Here is a 26,903-nt window from a genome sequence, read left to right as displayed (position 1 = left end):
CCAATGAAACAGTTACAGTATATCACTCCAAAAATCCCATGCTCACAACCTGTGCCCTGAAACCAGGGGCGGATCCACGGGGGCGATCGCCCCCCGCTAGAAGAGGAAACTTCCTTATTTATATATAAATGAAACCCATCCTAGAGTTTGGAGCCCTTAAAAGTAGCTCTAACTAGCAATATTACAATCCACCGCCTCCCACAGAAGTCTGTCCTGGATCCCCCCCTGCCTAAAACGGCCTGTGGGCACCCCTGCTTTCATCCAACAATTTCGTTCCTATAGATTTATATACTTTTTCAATCACATCCCTCACTTTATGAATTTGAAATTGTTCATAATTCATCCATTCACTAAATAAATAAAGCAGTACAGTTTTCAGGTTTTATTTTTTCCTTATTAGATACGGTACAGTTACAGACCTAATAATAATAATAATGCTGACAACATAAAAACAATCAAAAACAGCATTTTACACTCTATCGTAGTAGTTTATGTAAAAATATATATATACATAAGACACATATATTACTAGGATTAATTGTTCATACATAAGCACTCTTGTATAATGTATACATATAGTCTTTTAAAATATATATATATTTTGCATGTGGATTTTTAATTCCACATTTTTGTTTCGTTCTTTGTCGAGCTACTTTGCTCGAGCATACATATTTATATATATTAGTCTTATCACAGAGTTTATTTGTACGTTTCAAATTCGTTGTTGTCAACTTGCCGAATAATTTTTTGAATTTGGGAATACCAAGCACAGAATACCACTTCCTGTAAAGATGGAAAACAAAGTATATATGTTAGTTATTCTCTTGATGGTAAAACAATATTCTTTTTTGTAAATGAGTAACATTTACAATGTGAACATAATTTTTTTGGTTCCTTAATTGACATAACAATCAATGATACGTTTTATGTTTCATAGTCGATGGGAGTTTGCCAACTGTAATTTACACTATGTACGCATATTACTGAGCCTATAGTGTATAATTAGTACTTATCAGGCCCGCAACTAGAGGGGGGCCTGGCCCCTCTAAACTTTTCATGGCCCCTCCAGACCTCAATACAAAATGCTATTATTAATACAAAAATATCATTTTAGATATTTATAAGAGAATTTTTAATGACTTGGCCCCCCTATCTTATTCATGGCCCCCCAAACTTCTGTGTCTGGTTGCGGGCCTGGTACTTATATAGGTACTAAGTGAGTCTAACGTAGCCTCATAGTTGTTTCAGCATTAGTTCACATTTTAGATTTTTTTTTCAAACAGTAATTCCAAATAGGTATTCTATAACGTTGATCTACGTTTTAGAAATGTTACAAGCTATTTCCTCATATGTCGGTTTAGATTTTTATTATTAGACCTATTAATTACAGAAATTGCAAATAATTTAAATTAAGAGCGAGGAAGGTGGGTCGTAAAGCAATATTAGAAATGTGAAAATATGAAGCAAGTATCCACAGCATGGCAAGGAGCTTTAAGTATTCTGCTCCTAACTTTACGCCTATCACATAAGTAATAAATTTGAAAGCACAGGTTCGGTAGTTACTTTACCCCCGATATCTGGTCTTCGTAAGACTTCTATGACTGGAGATTATCAGATGAAAGTGACTAACGTTTGTCAACAGTTCAAAAACATATATACCCACGTCCTGCTATCGCTTACGGCTGCTGTACATGATCCCTTCAAAGGCGATCCTAATTGCCGTTTGCAATTCTGCGAACTGATGCGTGACCAAGTTTGGAGCAAGAACTTTTTGATAAGATCGTACGTGCTTCAAATTGTCAGGCCACGTGAACAGGCACAAGTGCGTGTGCTGTGCAGTTAATAATCCTTGTGTTACCATCATTTCCTAAGTGAACCAGCCTAACATCATAGTGTGGTGTGCGATGTCCAGTGAAGGCGTTGTCGAATCAGTTTTCTTTGATGAAACTATGGATTGGGCAAATTGTCTACAAATGTTTCGTGACGAAGCAGTGCCATAACTCAGTACAAGAGTTAACTTCTCCGAACTGTTCTTTTCACCAAGACAGAGCATCTCTCCATTATGCTTTAGCAATAAAAAAAAATCTACCTTAACCAGATCTTTCTACAGCGTTGGTTCGGAAGTAGCTGCATCAAATGGGCACTACGTTCACTTTACCTAACACCAATGGATTTCTTTTGAGGGGTTTAGGAAGAAACAACTTTTACGAGAGAAATCCCCATACAGTGGATGATTTTTTTAAAAAATATCTCAGAAACATATATTGAAACTGATGCAGATACGATTTTGTGACGTATTGTAGGCCTATACCATAATATTGTGGAAATGTTCAAAGTATGCTGCAATGTTGAAGGTCAATTTGAGCACTTAGGAGATTACACTGTATTAAAAAAAAAAAAAAAGTAAAGTATTAAGTGAATATACATAGACAGTACTCAACAAATATGGCTGTAACAAATATCTATAAATGTGTCATGCACTGCACAATTATAAAAAGTGTAATTCTATTTTTGGCTCTTTCCGTATAACTACAGGTGTATTGTGACACTTCTTTGGCGGAGCATCAGCGCGTACGAATTATTGTCCTGGTGATGAAGATTTGTTAACTGACATTTTTTGATTCTTAATTCGGACGCAACACACGGGAGAGCTTCAGCTGTCAAATGTTGTCTAACTTGCTGCGACTCATAACCTAAAATTTGGGATTTGGTCTACTAACGCCATTTCGTCTCAAAATTTACTGTATATACCGTGTATACAGGGTGTTTCAAAACAACACCGACAACGTTTGGGAGGTGATTCCTGACACCAAAATAAAACAAAAAGTATAGACGAACCTGGATGCACAAATGCTTCCTTTCGGAGTTATAGGCTGCCGAAAACGTGAAAAAATGAACTTTTAAAGGTAAATAGCTCCAATACTATAGGACCTACCCTAGTCGGGTCAAGACTTCATTTAAGAACTAGTATGTGCCCTATCCAAATATCCATGTTTCAGAATCTTGCGGTACTTCTGCAACAGGTTTTACAAAGGTAGTTGGTGAGCACTTCAAATTATATGTCCTTAGTGAAATTCGCTCTATAAAAATTGTTGCGTGAGTACTTTTATATCAGGCCTCATTTCAAACCAGTCTTCGCAAAGTGTTCATGGGTAACGATTAGTGATGAGTCTGTCAAGGAAAAAAAATGTGGAGGATAGATAATTCTAAAATGGAAATTTGCGTCACTGATTTCATCTAAAACAATCAATAGGCTGTGTATGTGATATCAAATATTGCAAACTAAAACACAACTTTCGTTGCATTGACAAACTGATTTGAAATGAGCCCACAGAGGTCTTTTTTTTTTCTTTCGATTACTTCGTTTGAAAGTGTAGTTTAGGCTTGGAAAAAATGTTTACAGTTATGATCATCAAGTTTAGTACGTTATTATGATTATTTAAAAAAAAAACATTCTGGTATTTTTCTTACTCTTCACCACTTCTCGATTTTGATGTCTGTTTTATTTATCCAACAAAATTGTCAATAGGAAAAGAAAACCTAGCTGATATGCTTTTAGTGCAAACCCAAATTTGCGTTTTGGTGAAGACCAGAATTGAGAGAATTGAAGAAGCAGTTAAAGGTAGTGAACTGATGTCTAAAAAGCCAAATAATAATGGTACTGATACACTATGGACTGATCACAGGATCTCCCAGTGGAAGTATGGCATATGGACAATGATATTGCCTGGATTTAAAAAATGAAATGAAATCTCTCAGTTTGACGTCCGACGATTTTATGCCCTTTAGACTAAGGTAAACAATGATAAAGACAAGCTAATGATGATGGAAGAATTGGTGGAATGAGAAAGTGGAGGACACGAGAGTAGCTCGAGAAAACCCACGGTCACGATGCTGTCCACCACAAACTTAGTTGGCCGAGAATCGAACGAGGGACTTCACACACCAGACTATTACTGTGCCACCGTACGCCCCTGCCTGGATATCATATGGATAAAGGAATTCCTCATATCTTCCTTTTTGAATTTGTTTCTTTTGCTTAATATGTTTTTCAAAATATTTTGTCTTCAGTCTTGTGTCCCTCTGCATATTTTATAAATTTGACAATTATTAATTACAAGAAGCTTGGTTGCATTAATATCATGAATTGGTTTTATTCAACTTACCTATAAGCATGGCTCCAAATAAAAACATAGGGACGATGCAATTTAAGTCAATAAGGAAACCAAATACCACGTTCCCTAGTAACGCTCCACCTCGTCCAAAGATCAGAGAGAGTGCCACTGCCATTACCCTGAAACAAAGTGCAATATGAACATAGTACGTATATACTAGTAGTAGCGTACTCAGAAATTCGTCAGGCTCTCAAGTTCCTGTAATATCAGATGTTTGTGTATAAACAGCGTACCCCTAATTGCATTTCTTCGAAGACAATGTTAATGGGCATTCTTTCCTGGAGATGCTTAGTGGTGATTGGTGCCTCAACTGGAAGAAAATGGTATCAAAGACACTGTTGTGATACAGCAGGATGGAGCACCAGCGCACACTTCGCGATTCACGTGCGCAATTACCTGAATCAGACGTTTCCTGGCCGCTGGATTGGAAGAGGTTGTGCATCTTCAACAGTTACCTTTGCCTGGCCTCCAAGAAGTTCCGATCTGACGACACAAAACAATGCTCTCTGGGGTTTCATAAAGCAACAAGTAAAAAACGCTCAATATTACACAACGCAGGAATTATGAGTAGCTGTGGAACACGCCTTCCCCCTCGTGACTTCGGAGTATCTACGTAAAACATCTGCGAGAACTTGGCGCAGAATTCAGCTGTGTTACGACATGGATGGTGATTGTACCTATGTTTATGACTCATAAGACTTCAAGGTAACTTGTTCTATCATAACATTCTACCATAAATAACACTATACTGTTGAAACTAAAGGGGGTAATTCCATTTCCGGACCACCCTCTATATACCGCTTTATCGCTAATCTACATGAAGCACCACTAACACTCACTTAAATGAAAATAAGTTTGTAATTACTTACATATGAAACGAAATGAAATCTTTCAGTTTTACGTCTCACAGTTATGCCGGCTAAGCTAAAGAAGACCGTAATGATGAGAAATGAATGAAATGGTGGAATGAAGAAAGTAGAACGAAACGGGGAAATCCCGAGAATACCCAGAACACGGTGTTTGTCCATCACAAAGCCCACTTGGCGGAAGCTAGGATCGAACCATTGACCCCAAGCACCATACGTGAACGCTCTACCATTGAACAACCACCATGTCTCCTTATTTATATAAAATGAATATGTAATTATTTCATGCCAAGCATAATATAGTCCCTAAATTAGAACTAAGCTAGTCATTACGTAGAATTTCGTCAAAAGTTACGGTTCAAGCACGCAATTTCATTTCCTTTTAGGACAAGCGTGTTTCTAATATATATATATATTAGTAACTTCCCACAATTATGCACCGAGGCTAGGGAGACAACAGGAGCGTAGAGTCCATTAAGACATTAGGGCTAAGAGTATTCAAATATTAAATAAACTCAAAATAATGATCCTAACCATTAATATAACATATTTTATTAATATACGATATATTTTATAATGCTCAGTATACAGGGTGGTCCAAAAGTGCGGAAACATCCAAATAGAATCAAAACTTAATGTTACCACGAGACTGACAGAAGCATTCGAGATAAGACACAAGATGAGACGAGCAAATATTTTCAAGACAAAACACGAGATGAGACATGGTTTACACAAGACGAGACAGAACTATTTGAGATGAGACGAGACATGCTTTGCACGAGGCGAAACGAGACAACCAGAATTCTCGTCTCGTCACAACACTATTCCCTTCTAAATATAAAAATACTACTTGAAATACTGGCTGTGCTTCCTGTCTCTACAGCTTCGGTTGGAAGAACCTTTTCGAAGCTGAGACTAATTAAAACATATTTGAAAAACAGAAGAAGATAAAATGTGTTGAATGAACTTGCTTTACTATCTATTCACAGAGACTCAATTTTACATATCACTATCGATTGTCATTGACCATTTTGCTGGATCTGAAAACGCAAAACATTTATAATTCGTGAAAAAGATACACTAGCAGATTGTATTATTGTCTGTCTAGCACTTTCTTACGGTGACACAGATGCTTCTAACTGTGACAGATACTTCTACAAGTGACACAGATACTCCTACAAGTGACACATATACTCCTACAAGTGACACAGATACTCCTACAAGTGACACAGATACTCCTAACAATGACACACAATTATAACAGTTACCCACATACGCTACTTGTAACAATAGCTAATAAATGAAAAATATGTCCTTACCTGAGACTTGTTGGAAATATGTCGACCATAATACAGTAAATGGCACTGGAAGCGAGATTGGTAAATGCTCCAAATATGCAGGAGAGAACAAGATTTTGGTCGGCATTTTCGACGAAATACATTCCAAAGGCACAAGCACCAGATATAATATAACTTAATACTGGAAAACAAACAAAAAAATAATCAGCACAGTCTTAGTATATTAAAAACAAATAAGGCCATCTTCTCTCGAGTTATTTATAAGTGTGTACCAAATATTTAAAAAATGTTAGAATACGATTGGAGTATCATTCGATAGCATGTTACCTACTATACCTCGAAAACCTCTTCCTTAAGAAATATAATAGTTTAAGTCAAATGACTGTACTGGCCAGAGTCCACGTCCTATCCACCAGAAGGAGAAGCATGAGCCAAATATACTATGTAATAATGGATATATTGTGTGTTTCACTAAGTAATTGGACTTTTATTCACGGGCTGTGTGAAGAACTATCTTTGTGTTTTCTGAAAGTTGTCATCAGTCACAATGTGCTCTGCTGAACGTGCTATTTTCTGTAGGTCTTTTTCCTTTGTTGCAGGGCGATCACTACGCGCAATGTTAACCACTGCTTAATGTGATGCCCCTCAGCAATGTCTGCCTACATGTGTTTTGTACGTGGAGCTGCAACGTAATTTCCTGTCAAGTAATACCAGATCTAAGAATAAGACGATATGGAAACTAGTAAGTTCGAATGGACTGGTATAGTTACTGATGAGCAACGAGAAATCCGAAGCAGATGTGGAAGTAGCACGTGAATCAACTGAATGCAATTTTAAATCTGTACGTTCTCTCGCGCGAAAATTAGTCATCTACAAATCCATAGTGAGTAACGTACATCACCTGTACGACGAGTGTTGTGAGGAATGTGTGTGAATATGCATTGATCCGTTAGAAACCCTGTTGACCGACGAATTAATAAGACATGTGCTTTTTGGCGATAAATCTATCCTCCATTTAAATAGACACGTCAACCAGCAAAATTATTGCATTTGGAGTGACAAACTTTACGCGGACTTTATTGAACGCGTATGAGATATTTCCGAAGTCAACTTAAAGTGGGTACCACACAGAGAAAAGTCTATGGACCATTGGTCAAGAAACTGGTTATCTGGATATTCTAACCGAATTCATGTAACCTGGACTTGAACATGATATCCTTAACACGGTTGTTTCAGCAGGATGGTGCTCCTCTTCATTACACTGTACGGGATTATTTCAACTAAGTGTTTTCAAATTGCTGGACAGCTTGAGAAATAATGAGCAGTGAGGTCACTCAACTTTACCTCATTTTTGTGAGAAGAATTTTCCAAGTATACGTCTACAACATATCGCATATAGCGGTACGTACATCAATACCTTTGTGAACCTCAAAGATAGAATTTGTCAAGCAGTGTCAGTGGTCATGCTTCCACTTCTGGGAGAAGCATTCCGTGTAACCGTAGATAAGTAGAAATCAGGCAAAGACCATTGATGGGACACATGCTGAAGGGAACATGTAATGTTATAACCATTGGAACGAAGACCCAAATGGTGTAGTTGTGATTGTAATTATCATAGTTCATACACCGATATATATATACCGATCAGTTATTTCAATGTTTCCCCTTAGTAACCGTTCCTTATTTTTGGAACACATTGGATGTAAAATCAAGCTAGTTAAATTAGAATTTCTCAAATTTTGGAAGAGGGTTTTTCGTAGTTATTTTGGTTAAACTTTAGCGTATGAAATATTATTTGGGCATGGAACTTAGATTTAGCAGCGTTATCAACAAGATAGATTAAAATCGAAAAGTATAAATAATTATTTTCATTCATAATTATAATGCTTATAATTATGTAATTCTTCACAATAATTAAGAGCAATAGTTAAGTAGCGCCAACAATAGCACCTCAGACAATTAAGTACACACAACACATCGAAAGCAAACAGCATCAGACCTTTCATGACTTAAGTTAAATCAATTTACCTAATTTAAACAGATAAATGGCTTTACTTAGCTTAAACAGATACAACCAGGGGTAAAAGTGAGGGGCAACGCGGGGGGACTCCGTCTCCCGCCTCAAAAAAAATATATATGGCGTCCCCCAAGTTCCTAAAAAATTACAATGGGCAAAAATAGGCAGGGGGAACGGCATGACGCCATGCCGCTACCTACCATCCTCCTACCTTTTCAGATCCACTTTTACCCCTAGATACAACTGTTTAAATTATAACAATCTAGTGCTAATTGAGTCTTCCAGGTGATAGGAAACATCCGTGGATTACTATTAAATTCAGTAAATATGTTGTAATAATAAATTTTTATAGTAAATATGTTGTACTATTAAGTTGGTTATTTGTCTTATAGTCTGTAATAACATTTTTGATTATAAGTCTTATTGTTAGTTTTTATTTTGGTTTGTATGCCACTGCACACAAATTCATATACATTTACAGGATGGCGCCCAGCCGTCTGATACATTTCGAACTTGCGCAAGCGTTAATAACTTACATTGGTTGGCGGGGTAGGAACCGAATGAGAAAAGAATGTTATATGGTCAGTCACAATGGAGCATTGGAGCACAGAACATTGGGTTACCTCAGTTCGTGAGTGGTAGTGCATTGGATGCGAAACAGAGCTCCAAGAACAGTGCGAACTTCAAAGAATGTGGAGGGAATTAGAACGTGCCGAGACCAACATTAAAGTTTCCTCTGAAAAAAAAAAAAAGTTGCACTTCTGGCACAGACAGTTTCGTAATAACTACGATCTGAGGTAACACAATGTTCTGTAGGGGAAAGTGGTCGAATTCTGCGCACTTAAGGAAAAATCGTTATTTCTCCGCTGTTTTTGTAAGTATAACTACATAACTTTGCACAGCCATTGTTTGTTGTGTAGTAGACAAGATAAAGACGTAGTTTGAATAAAAGCTCACACCAGTACTCGATAATAGACAAAATTCCTGAACTATACATTTGCGCAGAACTACCCAACTAGGTGGGTAATTCTGCGCGTAATATGGGGGTAATTCTGCGCGAAGCAAATCTATATGTTTAAAGCAAGAAAACATTTTCATAACATATAACATACTTAAATATATAGATGGAATGGGTTCAGAAAAAGAACGACAAGGTGGGCTACAAGTTTTACTATATACTTTATTCTCTACTTGTTTTATAACTGAACAAAAATATTACATATTTTTGAGTGTATTGAAATCATAAGCGTGCTATGATAAGGAAGAACAATGTCATTCTGTGATGTGACACCAAAACTATGTTCTGTTGAAGTATGAATTCCACAATCACGACTAGTTTCCTCGACGTTTTGTACCAACCTGTCCTCATCATCTCCAGCAGTAATACTATGTTAGGTGCCTCCATAGTGACATTGTGAAAGTCTGATTCTGAAAATTTGTCAGGGTTTATGGTATTATTGCCACAGCTCTAAATCCAGCTATGGCTTTCTCCATAGTTGTAACTTCGACGTATGCTTCATCGAAAATACTGGCAAGATAGTACATGTGACGCCGTGGGAATATAAACATGGGAGGGACGAAGATTCCAAATGCACTACAAGCATACACAACAGTGACTGTCTTTCCACGCTCGCACAACATAGCAGTTCCTACTTGTTTCTGACCTTTAGGTGCTAAAATTCTCACAAGTTTTTGTACGTTCGAAATACCCCTTTCGTCCACGTTGAACATTCTACTTAGGGGAAAATGGTGCTTTTTCATTACTGTTTCCAAGTTATTGAAGAATAGTGTCACCGCTTCTTCATTGAATCAATTTATCCTATTCAAACTTACTCCCTCAGGTTTCCTTAGGCTTATTCTTGGATTTCTTTAAAGAAATAGTCTCAACCAGTCATTTCCAGCAATTTGGTAGTTCCATCAAAATTATGGGCAATTCGACTTGCTTCAGCAAATTCGTATGCCATACGCCGATGATCTATACGTGTGATACCAAAAAATAAATTTGCAACGCTTATCACATAGTCCACAAATTCTGTTTTGTTCTCGCGAGAACACTTCCGAGAGTAGCATGTTCCATATTTCCAGTTTTCATCCGTAGAAAAATAGTAGATTCTGCTATTCTATACAATCTTCCAAGTTCTCGAATCGCACACTCACTTTTAAGAGCACTGATAGCTCCTCTTAGTTGTTCCTCTGCATAACTACCTCCCGTAGTTGCTCTTTCTATTCTTCCCTGTATCTTGAATCAGAGAGTGACGATATTTTGCAGATTTATTACGTATGCTTGTTATTAACATAAAACTTATTGAGGTGCAATTCTGCGCACTGCGCAGAATATCCCATCGATTTTGCGCAGAATAACCCCACTCCGCCATTTAACAAAAAACACAAAACTACGAGCTATTAAAATTTGATTAGAACTACGAATTGCCGTAATTATAATGTCCATTTACAATATAAATGGAACATAAAAGTAACGATCTAGAAATATATAAAATACAGAACGCACCTCTTATTTCTTTTGAAGAGAATTTAACATCAACAGGGAAGAAATAATTCAACTGCCACTTACAGCCTAAACATTTGAGATAATGGCTTCCCTCCTTTAATGTTGGTTACTAGTAACGGTCGCTTCATGGCAGCAGCAACCAATGTGTCGTAAAGAATCTCCAAGTTGAAAAAACACGTGTGCGCAGAATTATCCACCGCGCAGAATTCGACTACCTTCCCCTACTCCAATGTCCCATTACGACTGACCATATAACGTGTTCTTTCGTCTTTCGGTTTCCATCCCGCCAACCAATAAGTTATTGCAATACTCAAGTTTGAAATGTGTCAGTTGGCTCAGCGCCACAATGTAATTCTTTAAAAAACAGAATTTAAAGACTATATTTAATACCTTTAAATTTGTATTTTATGTTATATGTCTCCTCCGTGGAAAATCAAACCGCCGTCTGAAGTTTTTGACTCGTGTTTATTATAAAATCATTTTCCTTTACTTAATATATGAGATCAACTCTCGAAGTATTTCTCGACTATTTATTATTACTACTAACAATATAATATTGTGTACTAGGTAATAGTATGTAGCATTTATTAATAGAATTAGTATACACTAGAGTTCCTAAAACTCGGCACTTTATAACCTCGCACTCTGGATGACTCAGCCACACACTGTCAGGGTGAAAAAACAGCGCGCGCTGACTCATTCAAGGTCATTTCCCGTGTGCGTGGGTCTCCACTTCCTCCTCCTCCTCCTCCATCATCATCATCATCATCATCATCATCATCACCATCACCATTATTATTATTATTATTATTATTATTATTATTATTATTATTATTATTCGCGTCACACTCCCACTTCACCACAATGTCTGACGCCAGCGCGCGCTCAGCCGTTCAGTCTACCTGCAACCTTGGCAAGATTAATCGATTTCTTAACCGCGTTGCCTAACTCGATGTGAGTGACTGTACTATATTGTTCAGGGTTGTTTCCAAGTTTGTGGGTGCTGGACACTACAGTACTGTATTTTCTGAGGAAATACTTTTTTTTTTTTGACCCCATTCCCCATAACCCTGCATTTTCACAAACTCGGCCACCCTTCGGTCTACATACATTAGGCCGAATTTTCGGTACTCCATCGTACTATTTAAAATTCGGAATCGAGCCAAGTTTTGCCAGAATCCGAGCATAACACGTAAGTTATAATTCCCTAATGTAACATTTATCAAAACACGACCTCACCGTTATTCCTCAAATACACGACCGAGGCTTTATATCTTCAGAGGTCGGGACTTTATGCTTCACTTCGGCTGCACAAATATATTCAAGATTTTTTTTTCAGTCCTTTGAGCTTTTGACGGGTACATTCGACGGAATGATGAATGTGGACGTTAGCTCTTTTTAGTGTTCCGTTCTTTACTATTTTCATGTCATTCATTTACCAATAATTACGCTATGAGGAACTTCATTCTATTCGAAACCAAATATCGTATGTTTCCTTCTCTTTTTAATCCATGTTCTTCCACTTTCCTAGCTGTTGGCGGTACATTTGACAGAACGTTGAATTCGGACTCTCACTCAGCCGAATATATCATTTCAAATCTTTCTTTCACGTAGTTCTGTTTAATATATGAGGATCCTAAAGCAGTCTCTCTTGATTTTTTAGGACCAGGGTATGGTATAATCTCCTTTGTTAAGTGTATCCGCGGAACATTAATATAAGTGTTAGCAAGACTACGACAGATTCTCACTAATTACTAGAAAATAAATAGTTTTAGGCCTTTGGAATCTTTATATGCTCTCTTTTTTCAAAATCTATATTGTATTATTTCCATTTATTTTTCACTTTCATTGTCATGTTTACCTCAAACGTTCTACTGTATGACACACCGGTTGAGAATCACTGTCCTAAAGCATCCGTTGTAGTTAAGAGCATCTCTTACAAATGATGTTAAAAATACGTATAGACCTATATCAAATTTAAAATTCTTCAAGTTCATGTTGTTGAGTTGAGAATAGGTGATCGTGGTGTCGATTCAGATACTTTAAGCAAAAGGCAGGCCTGTTGTTTGCTTAAAGCCTATTTTGTTCGAATTTTTCCAATATTTTTTCACTCTTATTATTCATTCACATTTGTTTTCGATCAGAAGAGAGTAGTAGTAGTAGTAGTTGTTGTTGTTGTTGTTGTAGTAGTAGTAGTAGTAGTAGTAGTAGTAGTAGTAGTAGTTGTTGTTGTTTGTTTATTTCTGTGCTTTCAAAGTACAGCAAATTTTAGACCGTGTTTCAATTTTACATGAATCATGTAGCTGTCATAAAAATCTTGAAACCCTATAATATTTCTCTATGTAAACATAGTATTCAAAGGGAAATACATTTTTTCATCTTGCAAGGAGTTAAACCATGTTCAACTTTCTGGCTCGTCTTGCTTCCTATCTGCTATCGCCATCTCGCTGAGAAAGGAGAAAGAAAAAAACAGTTTCGCTGCTTCCGAAACAACGGAATTTTTTGGACAGGAAGGGAAAGCGTGCCAAAATACACGTTTTTAATGAGAAGGTTAACTATTTGTTCCCTAGAGTGTAGTGCTGCATGGGTAGAGATATCTTTCTTGCTTTCAGAAAGTTGTAATGTGTAAACAGTAAATAGAAAGATCTGGTTGCAAGATTTCTTTTTCTCATGACAGCTACAAGATTCATGTAAAATGGAAACGCAGTCTTAGTACCTGAAAATTTACAATGCTAACGGAACATACCCGTGTTGTTATCTGAACTTATGGCTGGGAAGGAAGGAGGGTGATTGATTTTCTCCCAGTTTTTAAAAAGAATTTTCCCCTTTTTGTGATCAATAGTTGGGAGAAGGTTTTGTACCTCGTCTCATCAGGAATGACAATGGAAGGTAGCATTAGAATTATGTTCCCTTTGTGTGTCAGAATATACTAGTAAACCCACATTGAGAAACAGAGATATGTCTTCTCGGGAAATTTTATAGCAGCAGAGGGAGAATCTTCTTCCAGACATTTCCTGAAATAATTCTTCTAAGCCTTTTCTCCCCAATTAGCAGGGATCGACATGTTGGATCGATGTCTTCCACCTGTTTCTATCTTGTGTCATATCCATTGTAACACCCACTGCACCATATGGTTCTTAATGCACTACTTTGGCTGGGATCAGGCTAGTTTCTTCATTCAGTTCTATAGCATCTATTCTTGGAACTACGTATTTTCCAAAGGTTTTCTTACATACTCAAACGATCACAGTCTACTTTCTTGCAGTTTCTACTACCTTTACCTTTCACCTTTACTGTTCCAAGGGTCACTTCATTCTTAATTTTGTCCTTCTGCGTCACTGCACACATCCAACGCAGCATCCTGAAATTAGCATTGCTTATATGGGTGTCAAATGAAGTAAAGACAAGGAGAATAAGAAGGTAATTGGTGTGTGACAAAGGGCATTACTCTTACATCAAAACCAAGAGGACATGCTTCTGAATTCGAAACAAGTGACCTGCCATTGATTGAATAAACTTAGTACTGGTACTAGTAGTAGTAGTAGGAGAAGAAAGAGGGTGGTACTAATGATTACAATTACTACAAGTAATATACATACCTAAGAAGAATTTTATGCCAAGCTTATTGACACATAAAGGAAGCCAAATACTGGGAGGTATCGAAGCTAATCCTACAATCAGTGTGTTCCGATAAACAGAATTTTCAATGCTGTCAGCACAGAACATCTCCTGAATGTCAGTCGTATTCTTCAACACAATGGAAGCCACCTCACACACGGAAGCCGTTCTGTTTGGATATTGTTGATAGAATGCGTCAAATCGCTTAAACAGTTCAGGAAACCACAACATCAGTGTATAATAGCTGAAAAAAAAAGAGCAATGTTAAACACAGTGCCTTTTGTTAAATCTTATGGTTTCTTAGGAACAGCTTTGGACATAACTCATAGAAGTCTTAAGTTTCTACACTCCTGTAGTATTAGATCAGTTTTCCGCACGGTTTTATGTGAACTTTCTTTTCGAACAAAATACATTAGCAAATAGTAGAATATATCAATTGCTTGGTTGAAGGCTTACGTTCTGAGATAAGACTGCGTATAAGCTATAGCTTCAAATGTGATCCAAGCCAAGACTCGGAAAGATGAAAATGAAATATTCAATTTTATGTTCGACGATTACACGCTTTAGTTTAAAGGACATTGGTAGTTTATGAGAGTGAATAATTATGAAAGAATTCATGGAATGATAATGTTTAAGTAAACTAAAGAACACAGAATAAACCCACAAACATTATGATGAACATCACAAATATGCATAGCCTGACGTAAGCGCTTTACCACTGAGCATTTCTACGGTCAATCGCTCAAGCACCGCTCTTACAATACCGGTGGATCTACCTTTAGATATAAAATGATAAAGTATTTGTCATGCGTCATACATATTACAATGGATTTCAATTTAATTATCATCATAATTATGTCCTTATTGAATTAGTTACTTTTCACTGGAAAACAGGATGAAATTTGAAAGCCTCAAATCAAGGTAAAATAGGATAACGTAAAGGAAAATAAAACAATGTAAAATTCGACTGTCTCGAAAGTCAAGTATTAAGTCCTACTGTAATTAGTATAATTATAAATACCCAAAAGTACCTGAAGACCTATTTTCACTTACAAGACTCAGCTCAGGTAACTAAATAGCAACAAACGAAAAAGGAGGAAAAATTGAGGCCTTGCAAGTAAAACGTAGACAAATTCCCCAGTGTTCAGAAAATGCTGTCTACAATGCACTGAGCAGAGTAGTTCAGTGGGTCAGAATGGGCCACATCTTGTTGACTCACGTACCACTGACCCACTCAGAAATCTTGACTCATTTGATCAACGACTCCACTCCGTCTCTGGATAAGCGTACAAACAGATAGGTGATAAGTGCTGTTGAATAATGACTGATAAAATTAGTTGATGTGGAAGGATAAGAAACATCTCTTAGAAAACTTATAAATATCGTCCACCAGTAGTTTCCATGGGCTGATTTTGAACCTACTCGTAAAACAATTGCGCCTAAAGTGAGAGCTTTACTATTGGTGCAGGAGATCCTGATTCGTTTCTCTATGAAAGTCTAAAGAGAGTGGATTGCAAGTTAATCACAAATCGATGTCTTACAGATACAAGTAAAAGGGATGCTTACTTTGATTCGAATCAACCAACCTTCTTGAACTGAAATATTGTACCTCAAATGCGTAGCATATGACCATCAGTTTTAAAACTTGTAATATTTACATTTCCTCTAAAATACCTTCATAATCTGTTATTGAAAGACCTTTCCACAATGTTTTAAAAATTATAACTTCAGAAGAGTAACATTCTACGAAGAAATTATCTTTCAGCTGAAAAAGCGAAACAAAATTTCATCTACATTGTCATGGAGAGTTACCTACCTTGCCTATAATGTAAATACAGTAGTGTAAGAGTGACTTTGGTCTGACAGAAAATGATCCTGTTAGGGTCGCCATTTTAATAACTGATGTAGAGCCATTTAGGCGATACGGAAGTACTCTTATACTACTGAGAATCCCACTCAATGATCAAAACTTTTTCTACTGTTTATAAATACATATCATAGAAACTGAGTAAGCGATTGCGGCAAAATTTCTTGAAACGAAAGGTAGTGTTTCAAAGAGTAATCTAATTTTAAAAAATCCATTTCTAGGACAATTCAAACTATTTATAAATAGATTTCAATTATATGATCTTACCTTGTCATCAAACCAAATTGTATTGTGCATGTAAGTACGGTCCATTTTATCATTGGATACTTGAACAACCCTTTGCTTTGTGTCCAAATATCTGCTAGCAACGAACATGCTGCCTTCTCACGCTTTTTGCAATGTCCAAAATTTGAATTTTTGTCGACTGGTACGTCCTTCTGGAGATTTTTAATCTAAAATAAATACAAACAATAAAATATAAATTACTCTTTTTCTCAGTTCCCACTCAACTAGTCAATACAATGTATTAAGTTTAAATGTTCAGAACTATAAAGTCACGTAATGTCGAAAGATTTTATACGGTTTTATAGTTCAACCACTAGAATCTTCAACGAAGGAGTAACTAACACATAAATACTCGTATACTTTGAATCTTTATTATATTCTCCATATTCATAATATTCAACAATTATCAGGGAGAAGGGTCGCAGAGATGAAGAGTGGTAGTTCCGATGACGTTTACATCCAAAATTAGCCCACAACAATGATATTTAATTTTTACTGTCATTTTTACCAAACACATGACGTAAGGAGTTGTGTATTTAAAGTTTTTATTTCAATCCAGCGATGCAGGTGATCAACATTAGTGAATGTACCGTATAATTTGTCTGTGCAATGGACTGTTTTGCCAGTGCTTGGATATGTGACAATTTGTTACAACAATATGGTGCTTACAGTTTATAGTTCATATATCGTGTGACGAAAATTGTAGAGATACTTAAAGAAACAAAACACACTTTTTAAGATGTCCCGTTTCGTGGAACATCTTAACTTAAAGTTTGAAATTACGATGTAAGCTCTTTGAACTTCGTCCAGGAGGTTAGATATACAACGATATTGTATATCTATGCAATAAAATACTTCAAATTTTCTTATCTTGATTTTGGGCAACGGTGCGTAAAAGTACACAATCTGTTGAGTAGAAGAAGAAGAAGAAAAGAGATAATATGTTGTTGATTCTAAAATATAATGAAATAAGATTTAATCGTAGTAGCTGAAAATCTATGTTTTAAATGTATAAACTATATTCCTAGTTACTGTAACAGTAAATAGTTGTTTAAAGGTTGCTATGACGACCGAAAAAGAAGATTATTATTAATGTGAGTTATTGAAAAGAATAATAAAAAGGTAATAGAGATATAAGTGACGTGACTGATTTAGACTAATTTAATCGTGTTGATATATTTTTAAATCTACACGAGTTGTGGGCTAAATGTAACGCGTAAGAATAATAAGTTAATAATCGTTACATTTTAGATGGTAGTTCCTATACGTTACAGATACTTAGTTGAGACTTGCAAGTGAAGATATTTGAAGTAGACTACAAATTTTTAACGTGATAAATATGTTATAAAAAGATACGTTAATATAGTTATTAATTCAAAGTTCACAAGGCACAAAATAAGGATTTCTTTCTTTTTTTTAAAATAAACTATCTGTATCAAAGTACTAAGAAAATAATCTTAAGGAAAATAAGAACACTTACTGGATACCAATCTGCAGGATTTCCCGTATTAATACTGTAGATCCTCTTGAAGACCATAAGAGCTGCTGAATATTGTCCACTGTCCATCAGAAACTTTGGTGTCTCTGGGAGGAACGCAAGACACACGGCAATCACCAATGATGGAACAGCACAAACAGCTACAAACGCATTCCAGGATTTGAACATAAAAATCGCAGATTGGTAACTCCAATCTTGAGGAATAACAAGCCATGCAAGTCCTGAAAAAATAGTTATGAAAGAAGTTGTAGATACAGTTTCATATACTCCCTAGTGGTTGATGAATTCAATATTACTATCAAATCGAAATAAGCGTAATATGTAGCTATGACTTAACTCCTAAAAGATACATTGAACATGTTTTTATAATAAATACAGACAGAAATAACCTATCCCTGTGGTTAATACGAAGGGCAATGAAAATGTTCCCGGAATTTCGTTGTAACTATATTAAAAGAATATATGCACTTAATCATCTTCAAGATAGGCTTGTTGAGAACACACGCACTTGTTACACCGTTCTTGTCATTGCTGGAAACAATGCTTAAGGTGGATCACCACCCGGAAGTCAGTACATATTTTAGCTCATTGCCTTAACTACTGCGCAATGAAACGTTACATATTATAAATATTGTACTATAATATAGAGTAATGTTTCAGCTACAACACAAGACCCTGATTCATTTGGTTGTGTCTCCTGATATCGAAAAATGTAACAAATAAAAGAAAATATTTAATTCGTTTTACAATGAGCACACAAGATGGCACTTACTGTAAGATCTTATTAAAAATGCTCAGTTATACGAAATGTTTATTTGTATGTGTAAAGTATTTTAAAATGACGATCTTATTACGAAATAGATATATTGTTTGGCCGTTTTTCGTGTTATGTTTGATATTTTATTTAAATATTAATTTACACTTAAGGAAATAGATTTTGACACGAAATTTGCGCAGAGCGCCATAATGCGGGAATGTCAAATTTGTACGTTTACTGTAGTAGTGACAATAAGAAAATTCCTGGATTTTAGGGTTGCAGTTTGAGAAAGGGAATTACGGTAAGGGTCGAAAAATAATTTCTCCAGTAAGTATCTAAGCAGAATTCCATGATTACTCCCTTTATTATCTAGAATCAGTAAACACTCGACACTATCTGGCAAATCCGCACAATTCAAGCAGTGTTTAGCATAGCACAGAGAACACCTAGTGATCCACCTTAAAGCCCTGTTTTGGTAAGTTCCGAAGAACGATGGCAAAAGGGCTCGCAGAAACGAACATCCCGGATTTAACAACAGTGGATTTCTGGCTTTTTCCCTGGATCAAAAAGGGCAGTTTTGTCACCGTAGAAGCCATCCAAACCAACGCGACGGCTGAAGTTCGGAACATTCCAAAACATAACTTTCAGCGTGGTTTCTAGCAATGGCAGTAGCGGTGAAGCAAGTGTGTGTGTTCTCAAGAAGCCTATTTTGAAAGTGTGGTGATAATTAGTTACATCCGGGGACTTTTTACTGCCCTTCGTAGAAATCCTTTCTATCTGCATGTAGAGAGATCTGTAGTGTTTGGTTGAAATCACATCCTTCGTTAGGCCCAGTTATCTAGTTCATTTCCTATTTCCCATTTGTATGATCATTACAGTAATGTCAAAATCAGAATCTTCCATACACTTTGATTCTCGAACAACATTACAGTTATTTCAGGATTTGTTCTTTATCTTACATTGTCTTTATATAAATTATAAATACCTGGTAAAGCTATAATTCCTGCAGTCCAAAACATCTGCAGCCAACATAGAACTGTACTTTTCAGCCTTGCAGGTTGAAATTCTCCCAAATATGGAAATACAATACTTGTGGCTCCTGACACGCTGAAAAATAAGATTAAACATAATTATTAATGGGGATTCTATGGATATTTCTCTAACACTGGTTTTTAAGGAATGATTTTAGAAATAAACGCATTGATTGTCAGACGAAGCTAGATTAACATAATGTCCAAACGTTTATTGACATGTATGTACGAGGCAGTTCGGAAAGTAACCTCTTATTGGTCACTGAGCGTGAAGTAGTTGGAGCAGCGCCACCATCTTTGCACAGACGTGTGCGGTAGATCAGTCTGCAACCAGTCGTGGTAGAGTGAAGGTTGTCTGATCACTAGTTTTACTTTTGTAGCGTCTCGTAATGTGTGCTGCAATAAAAACCCCGCCAAGTGGGAGGTGCGAGCTGTTATACGTTTTCTTACGGTAAAACGATGTTTGGCAGCAGCTATTCATCGGGAACTTTGTGCGGTGTATGGACCAACTGTAATGAATAAAGGAGTTGTTCATGAATGACTTCGTTCATTTGTTAGTCACTGATGAACTCATTCAGAAAATTGATGGAAAAAATTTGTGAAAATCGACATTTCACAATCTCGGAGCTTTCCGATGAATTTTCATAAATTTACAGGACTGTGATATGACATAGTGACACAGAGATTATGTTACAGGAAGTACTGTGCGCGATGGATGAGGAGTTGAAAGATCTGAAGATGGATTCTTTTTTTACGAATCGGAAGTTACTTTCCAAACGGCCCTCGTATTTTGTCATCACTGATATACGTAATTTTAAAATTAAGTAATTAAATCATCAACAAAGCTTTTAACGAGTTAAATGTACTATAATATCGGGGAATTTTAGAGGGTTAACTAAATCTACAGCAAACAGGGTGAAAATTTTGCTTATTCTTGCCAAATCCTGTAGGCATTCTTGTTCTTGGCTGAAGCACCCATTATTATGACCCAACTTTCTCATCTACCCACTCACAATGCTTTTACACTTCTTTGCTGCGATTAAGTCCTCTCAGATTCTGGTGGTCGCTTCTACGAATCAATGTTACACCTGCTGACTTGTAATTGTATTCACAATTCACAACAGCACTAAGAACATTAATTGTCATTCAAATAGTAATAAACAAAGTAGCCGTGTCACGTGTACAACAAGTGTAAGTGTTTGGTTTCTTTGGCGTGACATTGTCTTAATATTGAAATCAGAAGTGATACTAGATCTCTACCACTTCTGGTTTTAGTAGAGACAGAGTGAAGATTATTCTTTGGGTGCTTAACTGATTGCAGAAAACCAATTCTCGCTATCAATTACCGTTTTTACTCTGCAGCGATCAACGTTGATATCGGAAGTACACTTGTGCCACTTCCGGTTTTAGTTGAGAGACTACAGTGGGGATGGAATTTATTCTTAAAAGGCTTAATTGATTACAGAAAACCGTTTCTCGCTATCTATTACAATCATAGGCGGATCCAGGGGGAGGGAGAAGGGTCATTCATCGGCAAAACCACCAGTGCTGCAAAAGCCCGGTGACAGAAAACAGAATCTTTCACCACCACCTGCAAGAATTCGTCCTAGATCCGTGTCCTGATTACTGTTTTTACTCTACAGCAATTAGCGTTAAAATAGGAAATGGTTGATTTCTGATTTTGCAGCGACTTTCGGATTGAATTGAGACCTAAGAGAGAAGTTGGTACTCATTCTTTGAACGTTAAAATTGGTAGCAAAAAACCGCTTCTCGCTATCTCTTATCCCTTTGGCTATATGTAGATCTATGTGAAACCAACAGTTGTAGTGGATCTCTATTATTCCCGGATGTATTTATTTATTTAACTATCACCAGATACAGTACAGATCAGAAGCCATTTTATACTGGGTATCTAACAACAACAATAACAATAGAAAGAATGTGGGTAAGTTTGGGCCAGGGCCTGTTTAGTAGGTAATATCCCTGCATTTGCCTAGTAGGACTGAGGTATAACCTGGAAAATCCCAGTCAGGATGCTCGGCAGCGGGAATCAAACCCATGACCTGTCGAATGCGAAGCCAACGCCCTACCACTTGAGCTACTTCGCTCGGTAATTTTTATCTAGAAATCTAAAGATGGAGACGAAATTTATTCTTAGGACGCCTAATCGATTGCAGAAAACAGTTTCCCGCTATTTATCACAGTTCTTGCTCTATAATTATGAACACTAAAACCGGAAATGGTTTATTTCTACCACTTCCGGTTTAAATATCACCTTCTCAAACGAATTCTCTTCTTAGCTTTTGAATCTCTACATAGGAGCTAAAATTAATGGTGATCCGCCAAGTATTTCTTGAGATTCATTGTCATTCGGACGGACGGATACATGGGAAGACTATAAATACATAATTGAGCTTTGGTAAACCACATTCCTTAAAAGTTACTAAATGGTTAAGTTTCTTATTAAGGGGGCAGACTACTAAATATTTTTCAAGATAAATATTTGTCTTAATAAAGAGTACAAAATAAATATTTTTTTAATAAACAGTAGAATTAAAATACAAATATTATTTAAAAAGTAATTAACAAGGAACACAGACAGCATGATAAGTCATCAATTGCCGTTGAGTTCATTTTTCTAATCGCTGCCATAACCTAGATTTTTGGGTAATTCAAATTCTGGTCACACTGTAATTTCTATGCATGGCAACACTGAAAATTCTTCCGATTCGTATTTTCGGGTGTAGAATAACATTATCTATTACTGTGGTAAGTTACATTTCAATATCACTTTTCACTTACGAAAAACTGGCAAAAGAAAAATTGTTAGCGTTTGAAAAATATTTAGTAGTCTGTCTCCTTAAATAATGTTAACAATGACTTACGCAAATCCATTGAAAAATCTGAAGATGAGGAATAACCCAAAATACTGGGAAATACTTGATGCGAAGCCACATACTGCATCCAACATTAGAGCTCCGAAAAGAAGCCACTTCCTTCCTTTTACGTCAGCCAAGGAACCCCAGAAATACGAGCCCATAACCATACCTGTAAGGAGAAAAAGTAAAAACATTAAGTTGAACGAAAATTTATTAATTTCTCCTTTTTCTTTAACTAATAATATTTGATTGAATTGAAAAATTAAGATTTAAAAACGAAAGGAAGATTGGATTTGTTTATCTTTTCTAATAATCTGGACGTCATATTGACTTTTAAGATTCGATTTAGCTTAATCACTTTAAATAATTTTGAATATTCATTTATTTAATAATAATAATAATAATAATAATAATAATAATAATAATAATAATAATAATAATAATTGAAGAAGTAGTGTAAGAAGTGTCATCAAGAAGATGCCATGAAGTGCTTTTAGACTATAAAACAGTAATGTATCCTTTATATTTTAGTTGAATTAATATATGCGTTTTCATTTTAAAAAAATGCTTTCTATGTCTTTTATGACAATCATAGATGATCACAAAACAGCGTATATACCCTCTGAAAATTTTAGGACTACAGCATTGACAATTATAACGTTGGAGAGGGTTCAGCGAGCTGTATACGAAATGAAACGTAATGTAGAATGAATACGGATGGCAAGAAGAAAAAAAGAAAGAAAGAAAAATGTCCGCGGCTGAAACACTATAGATATACCACATTTACTTGACACCTAGTCTTCCGTTTCAGGCTCTGCTATCGGCTGAAGGAATTCCACTCTCTTTCGCTAAGGCTCTCTCGCTTAGAAACTTATGAACCCTTATTGGCTCAACGCGTGGGTTTGTCGGGTTGTGAGCTTTAGTTCACATTTTTGCCACGGCTCAAGACATTTTGGCAGCACAATAGACGAAAGTAAGAGTAACAGCTGCTGTACTAATCGTAAAAGTTTCTGACACCTACACAATTAAGCTTTTCTCCCTCACCACTTTTACAGCTTTAACAAAAAAACTTTCAACGTTATGTCGTCTTGCACTGTCTTTATACAAATAGTTTCAGTGATCATCGAAGGAATGCAGCACAAAACAGAGAAGTTACACTGCTTTTCCATAATCCCCTCTTTTCATCTATATATTTATACATATGAAAGTACATTGAAAATTCTGTACTTTGGTGGATGGATGGATAGCATAGATGATCATTCTCTTCATATTTACGTCTTAACCCTACGTACACCAAGGGATTACTCGTAACACTGCACACCAAGGGACGGTTTTAAAATGTCCACCACATAAATCAGAAAATGTAATATGTTTCTGTATTTTGTGCCTTCAGCTATCTTAGTTTATAGTTAGTACATAATGGAGACTAATATTACATCTTCTGGGACAGAAAATAATGATTTATGTTGTGGACATTTTTTAATCCTTCCTTGGTGTGCGGTGTAACGCGTAACACCCTTGCTGTACGTAGGATTCCTCTTTTAATATCATTACTCTGAAACCAGCATGTCTTTTCCGTTTAGGATACGACGCTTTGCGTCAGCTGTACCCGTAGCGACGCCTAGTATCAGAATCTTCAACTTTAACTGGATATAACTTCATGCACATGATGGTAACACGTTACACCAAGGGAGGGTATTTTATGTCCATTATATATACAGTGAAACCTGTCTTCAGCGGAATCGAGCGGGACTCGCAAAAATTTCCGTTAAAGACAGGTTTCCGCTTAATGGAGATAGACCTTTCCGTTAAAAAATATATATGCTTATAACGGTCATAATGAGAAAATATATTGATGTACACAACTTGTTCAATTACAGTACTTTTTCCTTCTACGGATTAATACCCAAAAAACTTAAAATAAACACAAAATATGCTGTGCACACTTTCCTTTATTTTTCCCAACACTCAAGCAGGATTTTTTGCATACATTGCTACTACTTGGCTGCGGTATACTTCAAGACACAGAAAAGCTTTCTCTGGAATTTTGAAAGTCCTCTGAACTCTTTCCTCCTTGTTTTCACGACACGTGATAGAGATATATAACTTCTGCTTTACCTCAATTCCTTTTTTCCAGAACTTTGTTTTGTCAGTTTTCTTCTCATTTTTGTTGGCTGTCGCTAGTTGCTACACAAGCGGAACAGAAGTACGCCTACAAAGAAGACGACAGCTGACATGCTACGTAGGACTAGCGAAAAATTGTGGGAGCTGAATATGAGTAGTGATTGACGAAGGTCAACACTGCCCATAAAGATTTAACAAAAGAACGAAGTATTTATCGCAGACAGTATATGTTTACCCTCTCACAGGATGTTTAAAAATTTTCTAAACGATGTAGTCTGAAACTCAGAATTTTCCGTTAAAGGTTTATTTTGCTTTCCGTTTTCCGCATAACACCGTTTCCGCTTAATGAAGGGACTTTTACATGTCTTTTACTCCAAAATCCATGGGACCATGAAATATTTCCCTTTAACACAGTTTTCTGTTTAATAAAGGGTCCGTTGAAGGCAGGTTTTACTGTATATATTAATTTTGGGTTATTTTCTAGAAATAAATATTGAATGCCCGAAATTAAAATTTATATTCTTTTCGACACAGAACCTAAGTTATGATATGATACTAAAGAAACACCCATAAAAATTCTTATCCTAATAAAAGTGTGCAGTTTTTAACCCACCTTGGTGTACGTTGGGTTAAGCAACATGTATTGTAATAGCACTTTATTTTAGTTCGGAGGGAGGGCAGACAGTGGTTCAGGAAAGACTACCCCGAAAGTATACCCCGACTAATCTTGGAAAATACATCTCTGTATTCAAAAAACACTGTTTTGTCTCGTCTCGTTGACAACCTTGAGTACTCCGTCCCCCCCTAATATTTTATTTTCGCCGGCGCTTATGACTAAGAACATATATATATATCTCAGAAATTATTTAGAGAAAAATCACACTAAGAACCAAAGATAATTGCATTTATAGATGAGGAAGACTACATAACTCACCTAAAAGAGGTGCTGCATTTAGCCATCCTTTATCTTCTGACGCCATCCGGAAGTCGCATTGTGCTGATGGCAATACAAATGATAGAATAGTGATTCCTATTGCACTGTTGAAGTACACAGCTCCGCATAGCAGAAGTAACAAGTAGTGAAATTTTCCATATTCTGAAATGAAATTATGTTTTTTTTAAAAGCAAGGAAAAACATGAAATGTCAATTGTTTAAACTTGTAATATAGTGTAAAACTGAAAGATTTGAGAATAACCTCTTAACCTTTATCTTTCCTTACGAAGTAATATTTGTAGAACTTGTAATGCGAATTATTAATTAAATTAAGTACGGCAAGAATGACAGAGCCATGGTGGCGTGGACTGTAAGGCACTTACTTGGCAGTTGGGCAGCTATTTGTTCTGCACCCAGTGTACGGGAAGCAGTAATTTATTTTCACATTCTACCATAGTTCCAATATGGTTCAAGGGTTAGTCAGAATCTATAAAATGTGTACCTGAGGCCGGATGGGTAAAGGCCATGAGAGGGTAATGCTCAATTGCTGAATACGAGGGTGTTTCCAAATGTTTCTGGTCTGACATTGAAATATTATGCCACAGATAATAAGCTGTTCATAGTATACAGTGGGAGAAATAATGTGTCAGTTTCAACTGTTTAGCTGCGTCAATTCCTTGGAAGCAGTCATTTAAGTTATTCGCTGTGCATTGAACTTGTATCCCGCATGACAATGCTCCAGTTCACACAGCTATTATTGTTGTCAAGACTACAAAGATTCGAGGAGATTCATCACCCACATTACAGCTCAGGTTTAGCACTATAGCTTTGGCAACAACAGCTGTGTAGACTGGAGCATTGTTATGGAGGAAGCGAGCTCAAAACACAGCGAATGATTCAAAAGACTGCCTCCAACGAACTGACGCAGCCGAACAATTGAAATTAATTCATTATTTCTTCCATAGATGGCACCGTATGCCATTAACAGCTTACTACCAGTGGCGCGTATTTCAATGTCAAGGCTGGAAACTTTTGCATGTACCCC

General features: G+C 36.4%; 1 protein-coding gene across 1 annotated transcript; it reads right to left on the bottom strand.

Moving 5' to 3' along the window:
• Positions 1-444: 444 nt before the first annotated feature.
• On the bottom strand, positions 445-26,020 carry LOC145677641 (synaptic vesicle glycoprotein 2C-like; the record flags this gene model as incomplete). Its single annotated transcript, XM_081748078.1, has 9 exons — positions 445-783; positions 4,167-4,294; positions 6,361-6,520; positions 14,465-14,727; positions 16,618-16,802; positions 18,116-18,354; positions 19,876-19,997; positions 22,807-22,969; positions 25,859-26,020. Coding segments are annotated over 9 exons (1,478 nt in total), but the record flags the coding sequence as incomplete, so codon positions are not given.
• Positions 26,021-26,903: the final 883 nt, after the last annotated feature.

Source organism: Thermobia domestica, unplaced genomic scaffold (assembly GCF_964235325.1).
Source record: "Thermobia domestica unplaced genomic scaffold, izTheDome1.hap1.1 HAP1_SCAFFOLD_1139, whole genome shotgun sequence".
NCBI lineage: Eukaryota > Metazoa > Arthropoda > Insecta > Zygentoma > Lepismatidae > Thermobia > Thermobia domestica.
Note: the sequence above shows the minus strand (reverse complement) of the source record. Positions and strands in the feature narration are given on the sequence as shown.